The sequence below is a fragment of the Phaeoacremonium minimum genome (assembly GCF_000392275.1).
Source record: "Phaeoacremonium minimum UCRPA7 unplaced genomic scaffold PA7_03_scaffold_468, whole genome shotgun sequence".
Taxonomy (NCBI): Eukaryota; Fungi; Ascomycota; class Sordariomycetes; order Togniniales; family Togniniaceae; genus Phaeoacremonium; species Phaeoacremonium minimum.
The window spans coordinates 526,692-538,260 of NW_006921370.1; the positions used below are offsets into that span (position 1 = coordinate 526,692).

Genomic DNA, 11,569 nt, shown 5'->3' on the forward strand with positions numbered 1-11,569 from the left:
GTGGCGAATCCATATATGCTCCTCAGTCTGAAATAGAAAGCTTGCATTGGTATCTTAGTATCTCAATTACTTCGTCTTCCGCCTTGCCTTGAAGGTCCGGAGCGGATCTGATTTTCTTCCACCCGCCTTGGTCCCCTTCCCCTTCTTGAAGTACTTCGACTTGTTGCGGTCCTTCTTGTCCAGCTTCCTCAAAGGAACGAATCCAATCTCGTCCGCAGTAAGAGCCTTCTTCCCTTCCTTAGGAAGCAGGTAGTCTGGCACATGTTTCAGATGCGCCTGACTACGAGCTGTCCGGAGCTCGCCATCGTGACGGAGGTGATGCAACATTGCCGGGTTCTCTTCAAAGTGACGCTTGAGCTTCTCGCTCTTCAAAAGCTCCTGCCTCAACTCTCTAGTCCGTGCTTCTCTGATTGCTACTTTGGTAACCGCTCGAAGAGCATCGTTCATCCTGTAACGGAATGCGTCAACTTGCTTCATATCGAAGTCGTACGGCTTGACCTCCTTCCCCTTTTTGGTTTGTTGTTTGATGATCCTGGCTAGGATCTTCTCGTCATTTTCTGCCGTTTCAACCGTGGTGGGCATATGTTTCCGATAGTGTTCCTTGGGAACGACAAATGACAGCGCCATACCTGTCTGACCTCCTCTCGCTGTCCGGCCAATTCTGTGAGTGTATGATTTGGAGGATGTGGGAAGGTCGAAATTGACAACACAAGCCACATTCTTGAAGTCGATGCCTCGTGAGACACCGTAGTCATTGTTCTTGGATGTTTTCCTCCGCTTCTTCTGCTGCCGATCCTCCTTATCCTTCTTCCCTGACTTCTTGGCGGCACCGTCAGCCTCGCTCACGCCTTCTTTCTCCTCCGATACCTGGTCCTCGTCACCAAGCACCTCATGCTCATCCGAGGCGATAATGATGTCGTACACGTTTCTGTTAAACTCCTCGACGACGTGTATCCTCGAGTTGACGGGCAATTCTGAATTAAGGATACAGCTTCGGATGCCGAACTGCTCAAAGAAGAGCTTGAGTCGATAGCATCGGTCAATGTCCGAAACAAATATGATGCACTTGCCCTTGATCAACTGAAGCTTGAAAATAACGTAGGCTAGTAGAAACTTCTCATCTTCTGCGCACCTATCAATCGGTTAGCATCGGCGTCCTCAGGCTAGCAGGTCGTCGGATAACGCATACTTGACCACATATTGGCTGACTCCCTCTCCTTCTGCATCCTTTTCCTCCAGGTCGAGGAGCATTGGGTCCCGGCAGAAGAGCCCCTTCAAGTCGTCGACCTCGGCTGTTAGTGTGGCGCTCATCAAGATCTTCTGCACGCCTTTCGGGAGAATCCGCGCCACGTTTTGCAGGTCTTCGTCGTAGCCATACGACAGCACGAGGTCGGCCTCGTCCAGGACTAGGTGGGTCAGCTTGTCCACGACCAGTGCGCCGGAGTCGATGTTTTGCCATGCCCTTGCGGGGGTCGAGATGACAATGTCGGGGAAGGCCGAGAGGAGGGATCGCTGCACGGCGTCTGAGAGTTTGTCGGACAGCTTGACCGCCTGGACGTCTTTTGCGCAGAAGGCGGAGAACAGTTCAATGGCCTTGAATACCTGGTCGGCTAGCTCGCGAGTCGGGACGAGGATCAACGCGGTAGTGGATGGTGTAGAGTCGGTCTGTCTCCATGTTAGTAAATTGAGATCTCGACGGTCAGTGCATGTCTGCGGAGGAGAAGTGTACCTGTTTCCGCTTCAATACGGATTGAAGCACTGGTAGTACATAAGCGGCCGTCTTGCCGGATCCAGTCTTGGCTTTGGCCAACACATCCTTCCCATCTATCGCCAAAGGTATGGCCTTGCGTTGGACTAATGTAGGTTTCTGGAATGCCTGCTTTGCAATGGCCTGAACGAGGCGAGCATCAAGGCCAAGGTCTGCAAAGGTCGTTTCTGCCTCTGCATCGGCAGGTGGTTCCTGGGATTGATTGGCCTCAGGAACGATGGCAGGCTCGTCGTTTTCGTCGAGTTTGCGCTTCATCTTGGTATGTCACCTGTGTTGTCGCAAATTGGTAACAGTACCAGAAAGTTGCAAGTTGATGGGCAGTGTCGGCCAAGTGCGTTGGAAGTTTTGGGTGGAAGGCCAAAAAAAGTTTCCTTATCGTGCTTATCGGGAGTGGAGGAGTGGAGGAGTTGTAGTTTTGGGGCACGGACCATCCAGGTGCGAAAGTGTCAGAACGAATTGATCTTAGGGATGAAAGTAGTGAAAGCAATTCCCCCTCATTCGCACATCTGCATTTATGCTGCGATAAGTCTTACATCCTGTTGAGTATCATTTGATATTTGATGCTTGTTGAAACAAAAAGCTCAACCAGAATAATTGTCCTCTACTAGTTACCACTTACCTCATGGGTTCAGAGTATTCTAACAGCACACCACTGTGATGGTGCAAGTGAAGTGCTTTTGGAGACTCTTTTCAGATCCATCTTTTCACGTTCCATGTAAAGTGATAGAATAATTTTAGACCGTGAAATGGCAGCGACGATATCATTTGTCTTTTCTCTCTTACTATGCCATAAAAAATACTCCGTGGACCTTCCAGTACGGAAGCTCCCTTTCTTGAGCTGAGTTTCTGCCGACTTCAAGGCTTCTTTAGTATCAACTACCATGAGCCACTTAGCCTTCAAGACTTGGACGCGGCACAGATGCAGGTTGCCCAAAATCACGAAGCCTTTCCCAAGCAGACGACGTCAACGCAGGGCAACTGCCGGCTTATTGTGCGGCACAGCGCTAGCTTCCCTCGATTAAGACGCACGCACAAGCCCCCTGCCAGGGGCAGCGTTTGGGGTTGGAGATACAAGACCCACCTTCGGCGTCCCCTAGCCAACTGAAGCGAACAAGGTGAAACTGATAGAGGCTGAAAACGGCTGTGACTTGCAACCGCCTCGATATCCGCCTCAGACTGTTCCATTTACCACCGATTCATAACAACTTGCTGCGTAGCCAAGACCTGCGCCCGCCATTGAGATGGCAATAGTTGAAGACGATCAGTTAAATAAAGACTTCAGCTGTTCATAGCTTAGCTTCCTCTGGCCTTCGAGAAGAAAAATAGAATTGTCGAGGTTCAAAGCCCTTCCCGGTGAACCCCCTGTCCCGTTTCACCAACGTCTGTTTCAACTATCACATCTCTATCTTCTCGCCCACCCTGCCCAAGAGAGGCAAGGCGGCTTCACCGTTACGTTCTACCCATCCTAATCTTTTTCGCAATCTCGCTCTACCGCTGCACTAAGGGTGCCCAGGCTATAAGTTGAGACTCTCCTGGTCAGAGCGTTCACCCTTCGGCTGTCAACCCCGTCGCCACTTTCCGCGAGGCTCGTCAAGAAGTTAGAACAAGGGCACTGGGAAAAGCCGGGCTGGCGTTGCCGTACTTGCCGCATATCTCGGGCGCCTTTTTGGCGAAGAGACAAGGTAGTTGAGCTTGATTGACTGCGCATTAAGGACTGGAAGCTTCTTCCGACCTGGGCTCCCTTGCGACTTCATCTGCGCTGCGTCTAATATCCCGCAACTGGGGGTCTTTCCTGTGCCAGGGGGCCTCGCAGACGAAAGTGCATTATTCCCAGGTGAAGTGCCCACAATGCCCGGCTCTTCACCCTACTTGAGGTTACTGGTCAAAGTTTGGATAACTCCATCAAATATGCCTAGGTAGTGCCGCCCATTGAGTACTGTGTACTCCTCCGCCAGGGTAATAAACGTGTACTACCCTGGGGGAGGAGTATAGACCGCTTGCTTGGTGTTGACTACCTGACCCTCTGACGTTACTTACCCATTATACCAGAAGTGTACTTTCAGCTGAAGTCCTATTCATGATACCAAAAATGTCCTGCAACGTCGTGGTAGGCGCCAGGACGTTTGAACTTCACATACTTTTACCGTATTTCTACCATTTCCTTGTCGATCGATGTCCTTGGCAATCTCAGTACCGCCTCAGCAGCGCTCTACATATAGTACAGCCGTTTCTGGTGACTGAGTCGTCAGCTTGGCGGAAACATTTCTTTGGTTGCAGATGCTTGGCGGCTCTTCAGAGCTGTGTGGGACGGTGAGATAGACAGCTCAAGACCTGGAGTCGACTGTGGAGGCTGCCACTCTCAATGGAGTGGAGCATTACTACCTAGGTACTGTTGTAGCTAAGGGAGATCACGTGCTCGGTTTCAACCTCAACCCTGAAACTCGACCAGCTCCCCTGGGCTATGTAGCACCGGGTCTGGGTCCCATGTCCGGATCGTTGCCTCTTCGGCTGCCAGAAGCTCTCAGACGCGTGGCTCCGGGTCTCTCCTCAAGTTTGCCATGGACATTGCTGAGGCATTTTCACACCTCTAGTCTATTTGCGGTTCTCCCCGAATTCCCTGGTTATCAAACCGCCAGGATAAAGGTCTCCCATTGAAACAGATCGGCCCCTTGCTGTCAGAGAGACCCTGCCATCGTCACTACCATTTGACGCTCCGTGATAGGTCCGTTCATCTGATTAGCTCGAAGCTTCAGATCCCCCGGCAAATCAAGCTCCACTGCAAATTGCGCTCAGAGCTTCTTACAACCGGTCGCACGAGCACTTACACGGCGACTTCTGCTAGCATACCACCTTGAGGATTCATCGTTTATACGGCGATCCTGCTCAGACCTTCTCACGCGAAGTGGGTTGTTTGCTAAGTCACAGGCTAACTCCCTGGCTCGTTGCACTCGGGCGTGATAAGGACGGGCATACCTTGTCGTGATCCGTGTAAACCTTGTCTTTCGAGTTGTTTGAGGAGCTTTCTTGGCTGCCCGGGGCTTGCTATGGAGGAGTTCGATAGTCTCGTCGCCTCGCGCGCGAAAAAACCTCCCACAATAATGTAGTATAAGTAGCTTCACAAGTCCGAGTTCATCTCTCGAGCTTGTTCTGCCATCCTCTTCGCCCTCTCACCTCCTCTCCTCTCCTTCTTCTCCTTTCCGCCCTCCCTCTTCCTTTTCCGCATCTTTTCTTTCTTCTATTACAGCTGGTCTGTAGCAGTGGCCAAAATGGCTCCCAACTTCAAAAAAGTCATGGCGTTCGGCAAGCACCGATCGTTCCAGGCTCCCATGCCTCTTAATACAGAGGAGCCTGAACATGATCTGGAATCTGGCAACTTCTTAAGTGAAACCCAGAGAACGGACGCTCCAATTGCAGACCCAAAGCCTCCCGGTGGCGACAACCCATACCTAGACGAATACCGAGCGTACGTGCTTCCTGTCACCCGTAATTAGCTAGCTCCGTATCTAACCGGATAATTAATAGGCTCACACGGTATATCGACACCTACCGGGATGCCAATGCGGAAACGGAGGGGGAGGAGGAGTTTGTAGAGCAGAAGAAAGGCCCGTGGTGGAAGTTCGGAGCTGGCAAGGCTGTGAAAGCGAGCCTGAGCGACTTCGTAACTCCCACGGATTGGCTCAACACAGACATCAGAGATGGTCTGGATGCCATGGAGGTGGAAAGAAGACGTAAGAGATCAGGATGGAATGAACTGTCGGCCGAGAAGGAGAACATGGTACGAGCTCCCCTTTGCCTATTGCTGTATTGCCAGAACCTGGACTAACATCATATATCGCAGTTCCTAAAGTTCGTTGGCTTCTTCCAAGGCCCCATCCTCTACGTCATGGAGGCCGCTGCTATTCTTGCTTTTGGCCTTCGCGATTGGGTAGATGCCGGCGTCATCTGCGCAATTCTGCTTCTCAACGCCATTGTCGGTTGGTACCAGGAAAAGCAAGCTGCAGACGTCGTGGCTAGCTTGAAAGGTGATATCTCCATGAAAGCTCGTGTTATCCGCAACGGCTCGGAACAGGAGATCAAAGCCCGAGAGCTCGTACCCGGCGACATTATCATCATCGAAGAAGGCCATGTGGTCGCTGCTGATGCTCGACTGATCTGCGAGTATGAGACAGGCCTCGAAGGCTTCAACCAGTATCGTGCTGAACTTCTGGCTCAAGATGTCACGTCTCCAAGGAACGAGAAGTTCGAGGAAGACGGTGAAGACGGAGTTCCACACATCGGACATGCCATTGTCGCTATTGATCAATCTGCTATCACGGGAGAGTCTCTGGCTGTCGACAAGTATATGACCGATACCGTTTATTACACTACTGGCTGCAAGCGCGGTAAGGCATATGCTATCGTCACCCATGGTGCCCAGGCTTCGTTCGTGGGCAAGACTGCTTCGCTTGTTCAAGGTGCTAAGGACCAGGGCCACTTCAAGGCTATCATGAACTCTATTGGCACTTCTCTTTTAGTCCTCGTCGTCCTCTTCATGCTCGCAGCTTGGATTGGTGGGTTCTACCGACATCTCAAAATTGCTACCCCTGAGGACAGTTCTGTGAATCTGCTTCACTACGCTCTCATCCTCCTCATCATCGGCGTTCCCGTCGGTTTACCCGTGGTTACTACCACAACGCTGGCCGTCGGTGCTGCTTACCTCGCAAAGGAGAAGGCTATTGTCCAGAAGTTGACCGCTATCGAGTCGCTTGCTGGCGTCGACATTCTGTGCTCTGATAAGACAGGTACCCTTACTGCCAACCAGCTCTCCGTCCGCGAGCCTTTTGTCATGGAGGGAGTTGACATCAACTGGATGATGGCTGTCGCTGCCCTTGCATCCAGCCACAACATCAAGGCTTTGGATCCTATCGATAAAATCACTATCCTTACGCTCAAGCGCTATCCTAAGGCAAAGGAGATGATTGCTGAAGGTTGGAAGACTGAGAAGTTCATACCGTTTGACCCAGTTTCCAAGAGAATCACCTCTGTCTGCACCTTCCAAGGCGTCCGCTATGAGTGCTGCAAGGGTGCTCCTAAGGCAGTTCTCGCAATCAGCAATTGCACAGAGGAACAAGCTGCGCTCTTCAAGGAGAAGGCTACTGAGTTCGCTCGTCGTGGATTCCGCTCTCTGGCTGTGGCTGTTCGTGAGGACAATGGCCCATGGCAACTGCTTGGCATGCTCTCCCTGTTCGATCCTCCTCGTTCTGATACTGCTCAGACCATCGCTGAGGCTCAAGCTCTTGGCCTTCAGGTTAAGATGCTTACCGGTGATGCCATTGCTATTGCCAAGGAGACCTGCCGTATGCTTGCGCTTGGTACAAAGGTGTACAACTCTGATAAGCTCCTACATAGCGATATGGCTGGTAGTGCTATCCACGATCTCTGCGAGCGTGCCGATGGTTTCGCGGAAGTGTTCCCGGAACATAAGTACCAAGTCGTTGAGATGCTCCAGCAACGCGGCCATCTCACTGCTATGACTGGAGACGGAGTGAACGACGCACCTAGTTTGAAGAAGTCTGACTGTGGTATTGCTGTTGAAGGTGCTACTGAGGCTGCTCAGGCTGCTGCCGATATCGTGTTCCTCGCCCCGGGTCTCAGCACCATTGTCTCTGCTATCAAGATCTCTCGTCAAATTTTCCAACGTATGAAGGCGTACATTCAGTACCGTATCGCTCTCTGCTTGCATCTCGAGCTTTACCTCGTTACCTCAATGATCATCATCAACGAGACTATCCGAGTCGACCTCATTGTTTTCCTTGCTCTATTCGCCGATCTCGCAACCATCGCTGTTGCCTACGATAACGCTCATTACGAACGCCGTCCCGTGGAATGGCAACTTCCCAAGATCTGGATCATTTCCATCGTACTCGGCTTCCTCCTCGCCATCGGCACCTGGGTTCTGCGTGGTACTTTGTGGCTGCCCAACGGTGGCATCATTCAGAACTATGGCAGCATCCAGGGAATGCTCTTCCTCCAAGTCTCCCTCACTGAGAACTGGCTCATCTTTGTCACCCGTGGCTTTAATACCTTCCCCTCATGGCAGCTCATCGGCGCCATCTTCGGTGTTGATGCTCTCGCGACGCTGTTCTGTGTCTTTGGCTGGTTCACTGGCGGTGCTGGTGAACCCTCCAGCCCGGCCTCGATTGCGGACAAGCTCTCCAAGAACGGAAGGACTGATATCGTCACTATCGTCGTCATCTGGTGTTATAGCATTGCGGTGTGCATTGTCATTGCTATCGTGTATCACATCATGACGAACATGCAGTCTCTCAACGATCTCGGCCGCAAGAAGCGCTCTGCTCAAGACACCATCATGGAGAACATTATGACCCACTTGAGCAAGGTTGCCATTGAGCACGAGCACGATGACAAGGGTGCCAACAGATACTACCTGGCGACGAAGCAGGTAGTTGAGGAAGAGGATTAGATATAAGCTGATAAAGACATTGGCAAAGGAGGGTGTTTGAGGAGTTTAGGGCTGGGCTGGGCTGGGCTGGCTTCACCATCGGTCACTACAGCATTAGACTGTACTATATAATTCTCTTTGGAACGCTTTAGAAGTGAGAGCCATACAAGCAATGAATAGAATTCTTTTTGGTCTTCATTCTCTTTGCAATGTTACCTGTAGGAATGTGAACGCCGATTAACCACTTATTGACAGCCCTGGTTCGATTAGCACAGCCATTTCAGGTAGTGTCACTGCCTGGTGACTGTTAAGCACTATAAACCAAGAGTTTATCACCATTGATTGCCATAGGTTAAGTGTTGTTACCGTTGAATTTCAATCCCAAGGTGTTGTTACAATCCTTACGCTATACCTACCTAATCAATCAGTTCACAGCTAGAACTAACATTTTTCAGACATCAGAGCCTCCCCAGTTATTTGAACAGTTTACAGCAGGTATTTCAACGTGCGTTGCATGTGTGTATGAGGTCTTTTCGTAATCCTCTTTGCCTCTATGGCAGATGTGCAATGAGTCGTAACGGCAAGGACGTATGCCATTTCATATGCACTTCTCGAAAGAATTGAATAATGGTGGAGTCGAGCACTTCGAAAGTTTGAAACGAATGGAAAGACTACCTGCTCACATATCTTATAAAATAATTCTGCCTCCTACAATGTTCGGCATTTGATGAGATCGTCGACGCTGTTGCCCAATTGCATCCGGCATTCGCCTCGGGACTTCTTGCCGAGATCTTCTTGTCTGTTTTCCATCAGAAGGACCCTGTAATTCCCAGCGGCTCTCATCCAATGACTCCGTAAGAGATGAATCGGGGTGTACTTGTGTGACAACCTGGGGAGCGAGGCTCAGTCCAAAAATAGCACAGCATTCGCCGCAGACCATGCCTTAGCGCTACAGTGCATTGTGCGGCTCTGAGCCTATAATTTCCTAGTGCCGCAGGGCGAAGGCACAGTGTGTGGACGGTCCTCGAACCTGACGGCCGCGTGGCGTTCTTCAGCCATTCGGTCAGGCTTACGTCCGCATCCTCCACCACTGACAGCGACTTATTCATGCAGAAGATGGCTGCACCAAGGCCCCAAAGCATTCAGCTTGCCAGCACTACCGGGTGGCTTCCTGAATCCCTCAAAGCAGCCGGAAGCAGCCTTTCGGGCCATCGCTTCTCAGCATATGGTCGCACAGTGCAGTGTCAGCCAGCCTCCATGCTGATGTGCTGCTCTATGTACCTCCTGTGCAGCACCTAGGTAGATACGGGCATCCAGGTACCTTTAGGTAGGTAGTTGACAGTTATTCTCTCCTAAGATTTTCGAGGCAACTTGCTCGCCTCCACCGACAAACCGGAATCCGCGCTGGTCACAATCTTCCATTGAGACCAAGACATTGTTGCATGATGATCAACGAGTTGACTAAGGTGCCCGCTATGAAGATGACGCACCTATAACAAGAGCCGTCTCCAGATTGGCTCCCCTGTCCCGACCTGAAAGGAAGCCCGCAAAGCGCTGGTAGATGGGCTGAGCGCAGTTGGTGTTTCGCTGACGCGTTGCTACTTGGAGGGCGCAGTCGCCTCAGGTCCACAGTTTTCAGGACAATGCGTGGCGGGACTCTCCATAGAATGGACCTAAACTGGATCCCGAGATTGTAGGCTCTGCTCTGCCTCGTCGCCTCGGTTTCCATTATTTTTTTGCCAAATTCGCTTTTATAAATACAATGCGGCCTCCGGATCCAGTGTAGCCTGTGGGTTCTAATCCTGTTTAAAGACATTTCCTGTCGCTCGTTTTTCTTATAATCAGGGGCGTTGAGACAGTCATTCAAGGCGGTTTAGTCTTCAATTCACATCACCACACACATCATGTTGCCCTCACTACTCTCAACATTAACAGCGGCACTCTCTCTAACAGCCGCTGTCGCTGCGGCGCCTCAAGGAGGTGGAGGACAATTCAATGGAGGGGACAATGGCCAATGGGGTGGAGAGAGCTCTTCAACCATATCGACGACTTCGACTTCAACATCTACAACCCAAACAGGTACAGCAGTTGTCCACGCTGCGAGTTCAACATCAACCTCAAGCTCTGGGACGGCATGCAACAACTCGCCAGACCTCTGCAGCAGAGCTTATAACAACATAACCCACATGGGAGCTCACGACTCGGCTTTCTTGAGGGACGCCTCAACAGACAATTCAGTTGCCGGAAACCAGTACTTCAACGCAACGGTCGCTCTGTCAGCTGGTATTAGGTTACTTCAAGCACAAGTCCATAATGAAAATGGAACCTTGAGGCTCTGTCACACGAGTTGTGATGTGTTGGATGCGGGGACACTTGAGGCATGGCTAGGAAAAGTCAAGTACTGGATGGATGAGAACCCGAACGAGGTGGTGACGATCCTGCTGGTCAACTCGGACGACGTGGACGCCTCAGACTTCGGTTCCGCCTTTGAATCTTCTGGCATTTCGGACTACGGCTATACGCCCTCCTCGACAACCGCCACAAGCGACTGGCCCACACTGCAGACGATGATTGATGCCGGCACACGCCTGGTCACTTTCATCGCGTCCATCACTTACGATAGCACATACCCCTACCTTCTGTCCGAGTTCGAGTACGTCTTTGAGACCGCTTATGAGGTTACGAGCCTGTCCGGCTTCAATTGTACGCTCGACCGGCCCTCATCCGCCTCCTCAGCAAGCAGCGCCATCAGCGCTGGTATGCTCCCACTCATGAACCACTTCGCCTACTCGGCCCTGAGCGCTAGCATCCTCATCCCAGACGTCAGCGACATCGCGACCACCAACAGCCCCAGTACCTCCACCACCGGCGCCCTCGGCACCGAGGCCGAGCAGTGTGCCGGCGAGTGGGGCATCAACCCGGTCTTTGTCCTGGTCGACTTCTACGACCAGGGCCCTAGCATCGACACGGCGGACAACCTGAACGCGATCACCGCCACGGGGCGTGGCTCGAGCAGCTCAGACAGCGACAGCACGAACGCCGGGTCGCAGCAGCGCGGGCTGGGGATGAAGACTGGTGCTCTGGTTGCGTTTTTGGCAGCTGCGGTTTTCCTAGTCTAAGTTGATTCTTTCTCGGGGCACTTAGGATGAATAGCATTTGTTCTTTTTGCGTTGCATAGCGTTGGCGTTTGGGCACAGCTTATAAGGCTGTGAAGGTTGGGAAACAATCATACCATTATGTAGAATATAGGACATAAGATAGATGTGCAATAAGCCGGAATGGCATACAGTCTTCAAGAAAAAAGCGCCGCAATATCTTCGTTCAAGTGCTACAAACGACTCTGCAGCCTATCTTAGAAA

At 51.5% G+C, this 11,569-nt stretch overlaps 3 protein-coding genes across 3 annotated transcripts; 2 read left to right on the forward strand and 1 right to left on the reverse strand.

Annotated features, from left to right (window-relative positions):
• Window positions 1-66: 66 nt before the first annotated feature.
• Window positions 67-2,023, reverse strand: UCRPA7_6450 (putative atp-dependent rna helicase dbp9 protein; the record flags this gene model as incomplete). The annotated part of the gene is made up of 3 exons (XM_007918988.1): window positions 67-1,132; window positions 1,190-1,665; window positions 1,730-2,023. 3 exons carry the CDS (start codon window positions 2,021-2,023, stop codon window positions 67-69), a joined length of 1,836 nt encoding a protein of 611 aa, XP_007917179.1.
• Window positions 2,024-5,034: 3,011 nt separating this feature from the next.
• Window positions 5,035-8,231, forward strand: UCRPA7_6451 (putative plasma membrane h+-atpase pma1 protein; the record flags this gene model as incomplete). Its single annotated transcript, XM_007918989.1, has 3 exons — window positions 5,035-5,231; window positions 5,291-5,543; window positions 5,607-8,231. The coding sequence occupies 3 exons, from the start codon at window positions 5,035-5,037 to the stop codon at window positions 8,229-8,231; spliced, it is 3,075 nt and encodes a 1,024-aa protein (XP_007917180.1).
• Window positions 8,232-10,396: 2,165 nt separating this feature from the next.
• Window positions 10,397-11,329, forward strand: UCRPA7_6452 (putative plc-like phosphodiesterase protein; the record flags this gene model as incomplete). The annotated part of the gene is made up of 1 exon (XM_007918990.1): window positions 10,397-11,329. The coding sequence occupies one exon, from the start codon at window positions 10,397-10,399 to the stop codon at window positions 11,327-11,329; it is 933 nt and encodes a 310-aa protein (XP_007917181.1).
• Window positions 11,330-11,569: the final 240 nt, after the last annotated feature.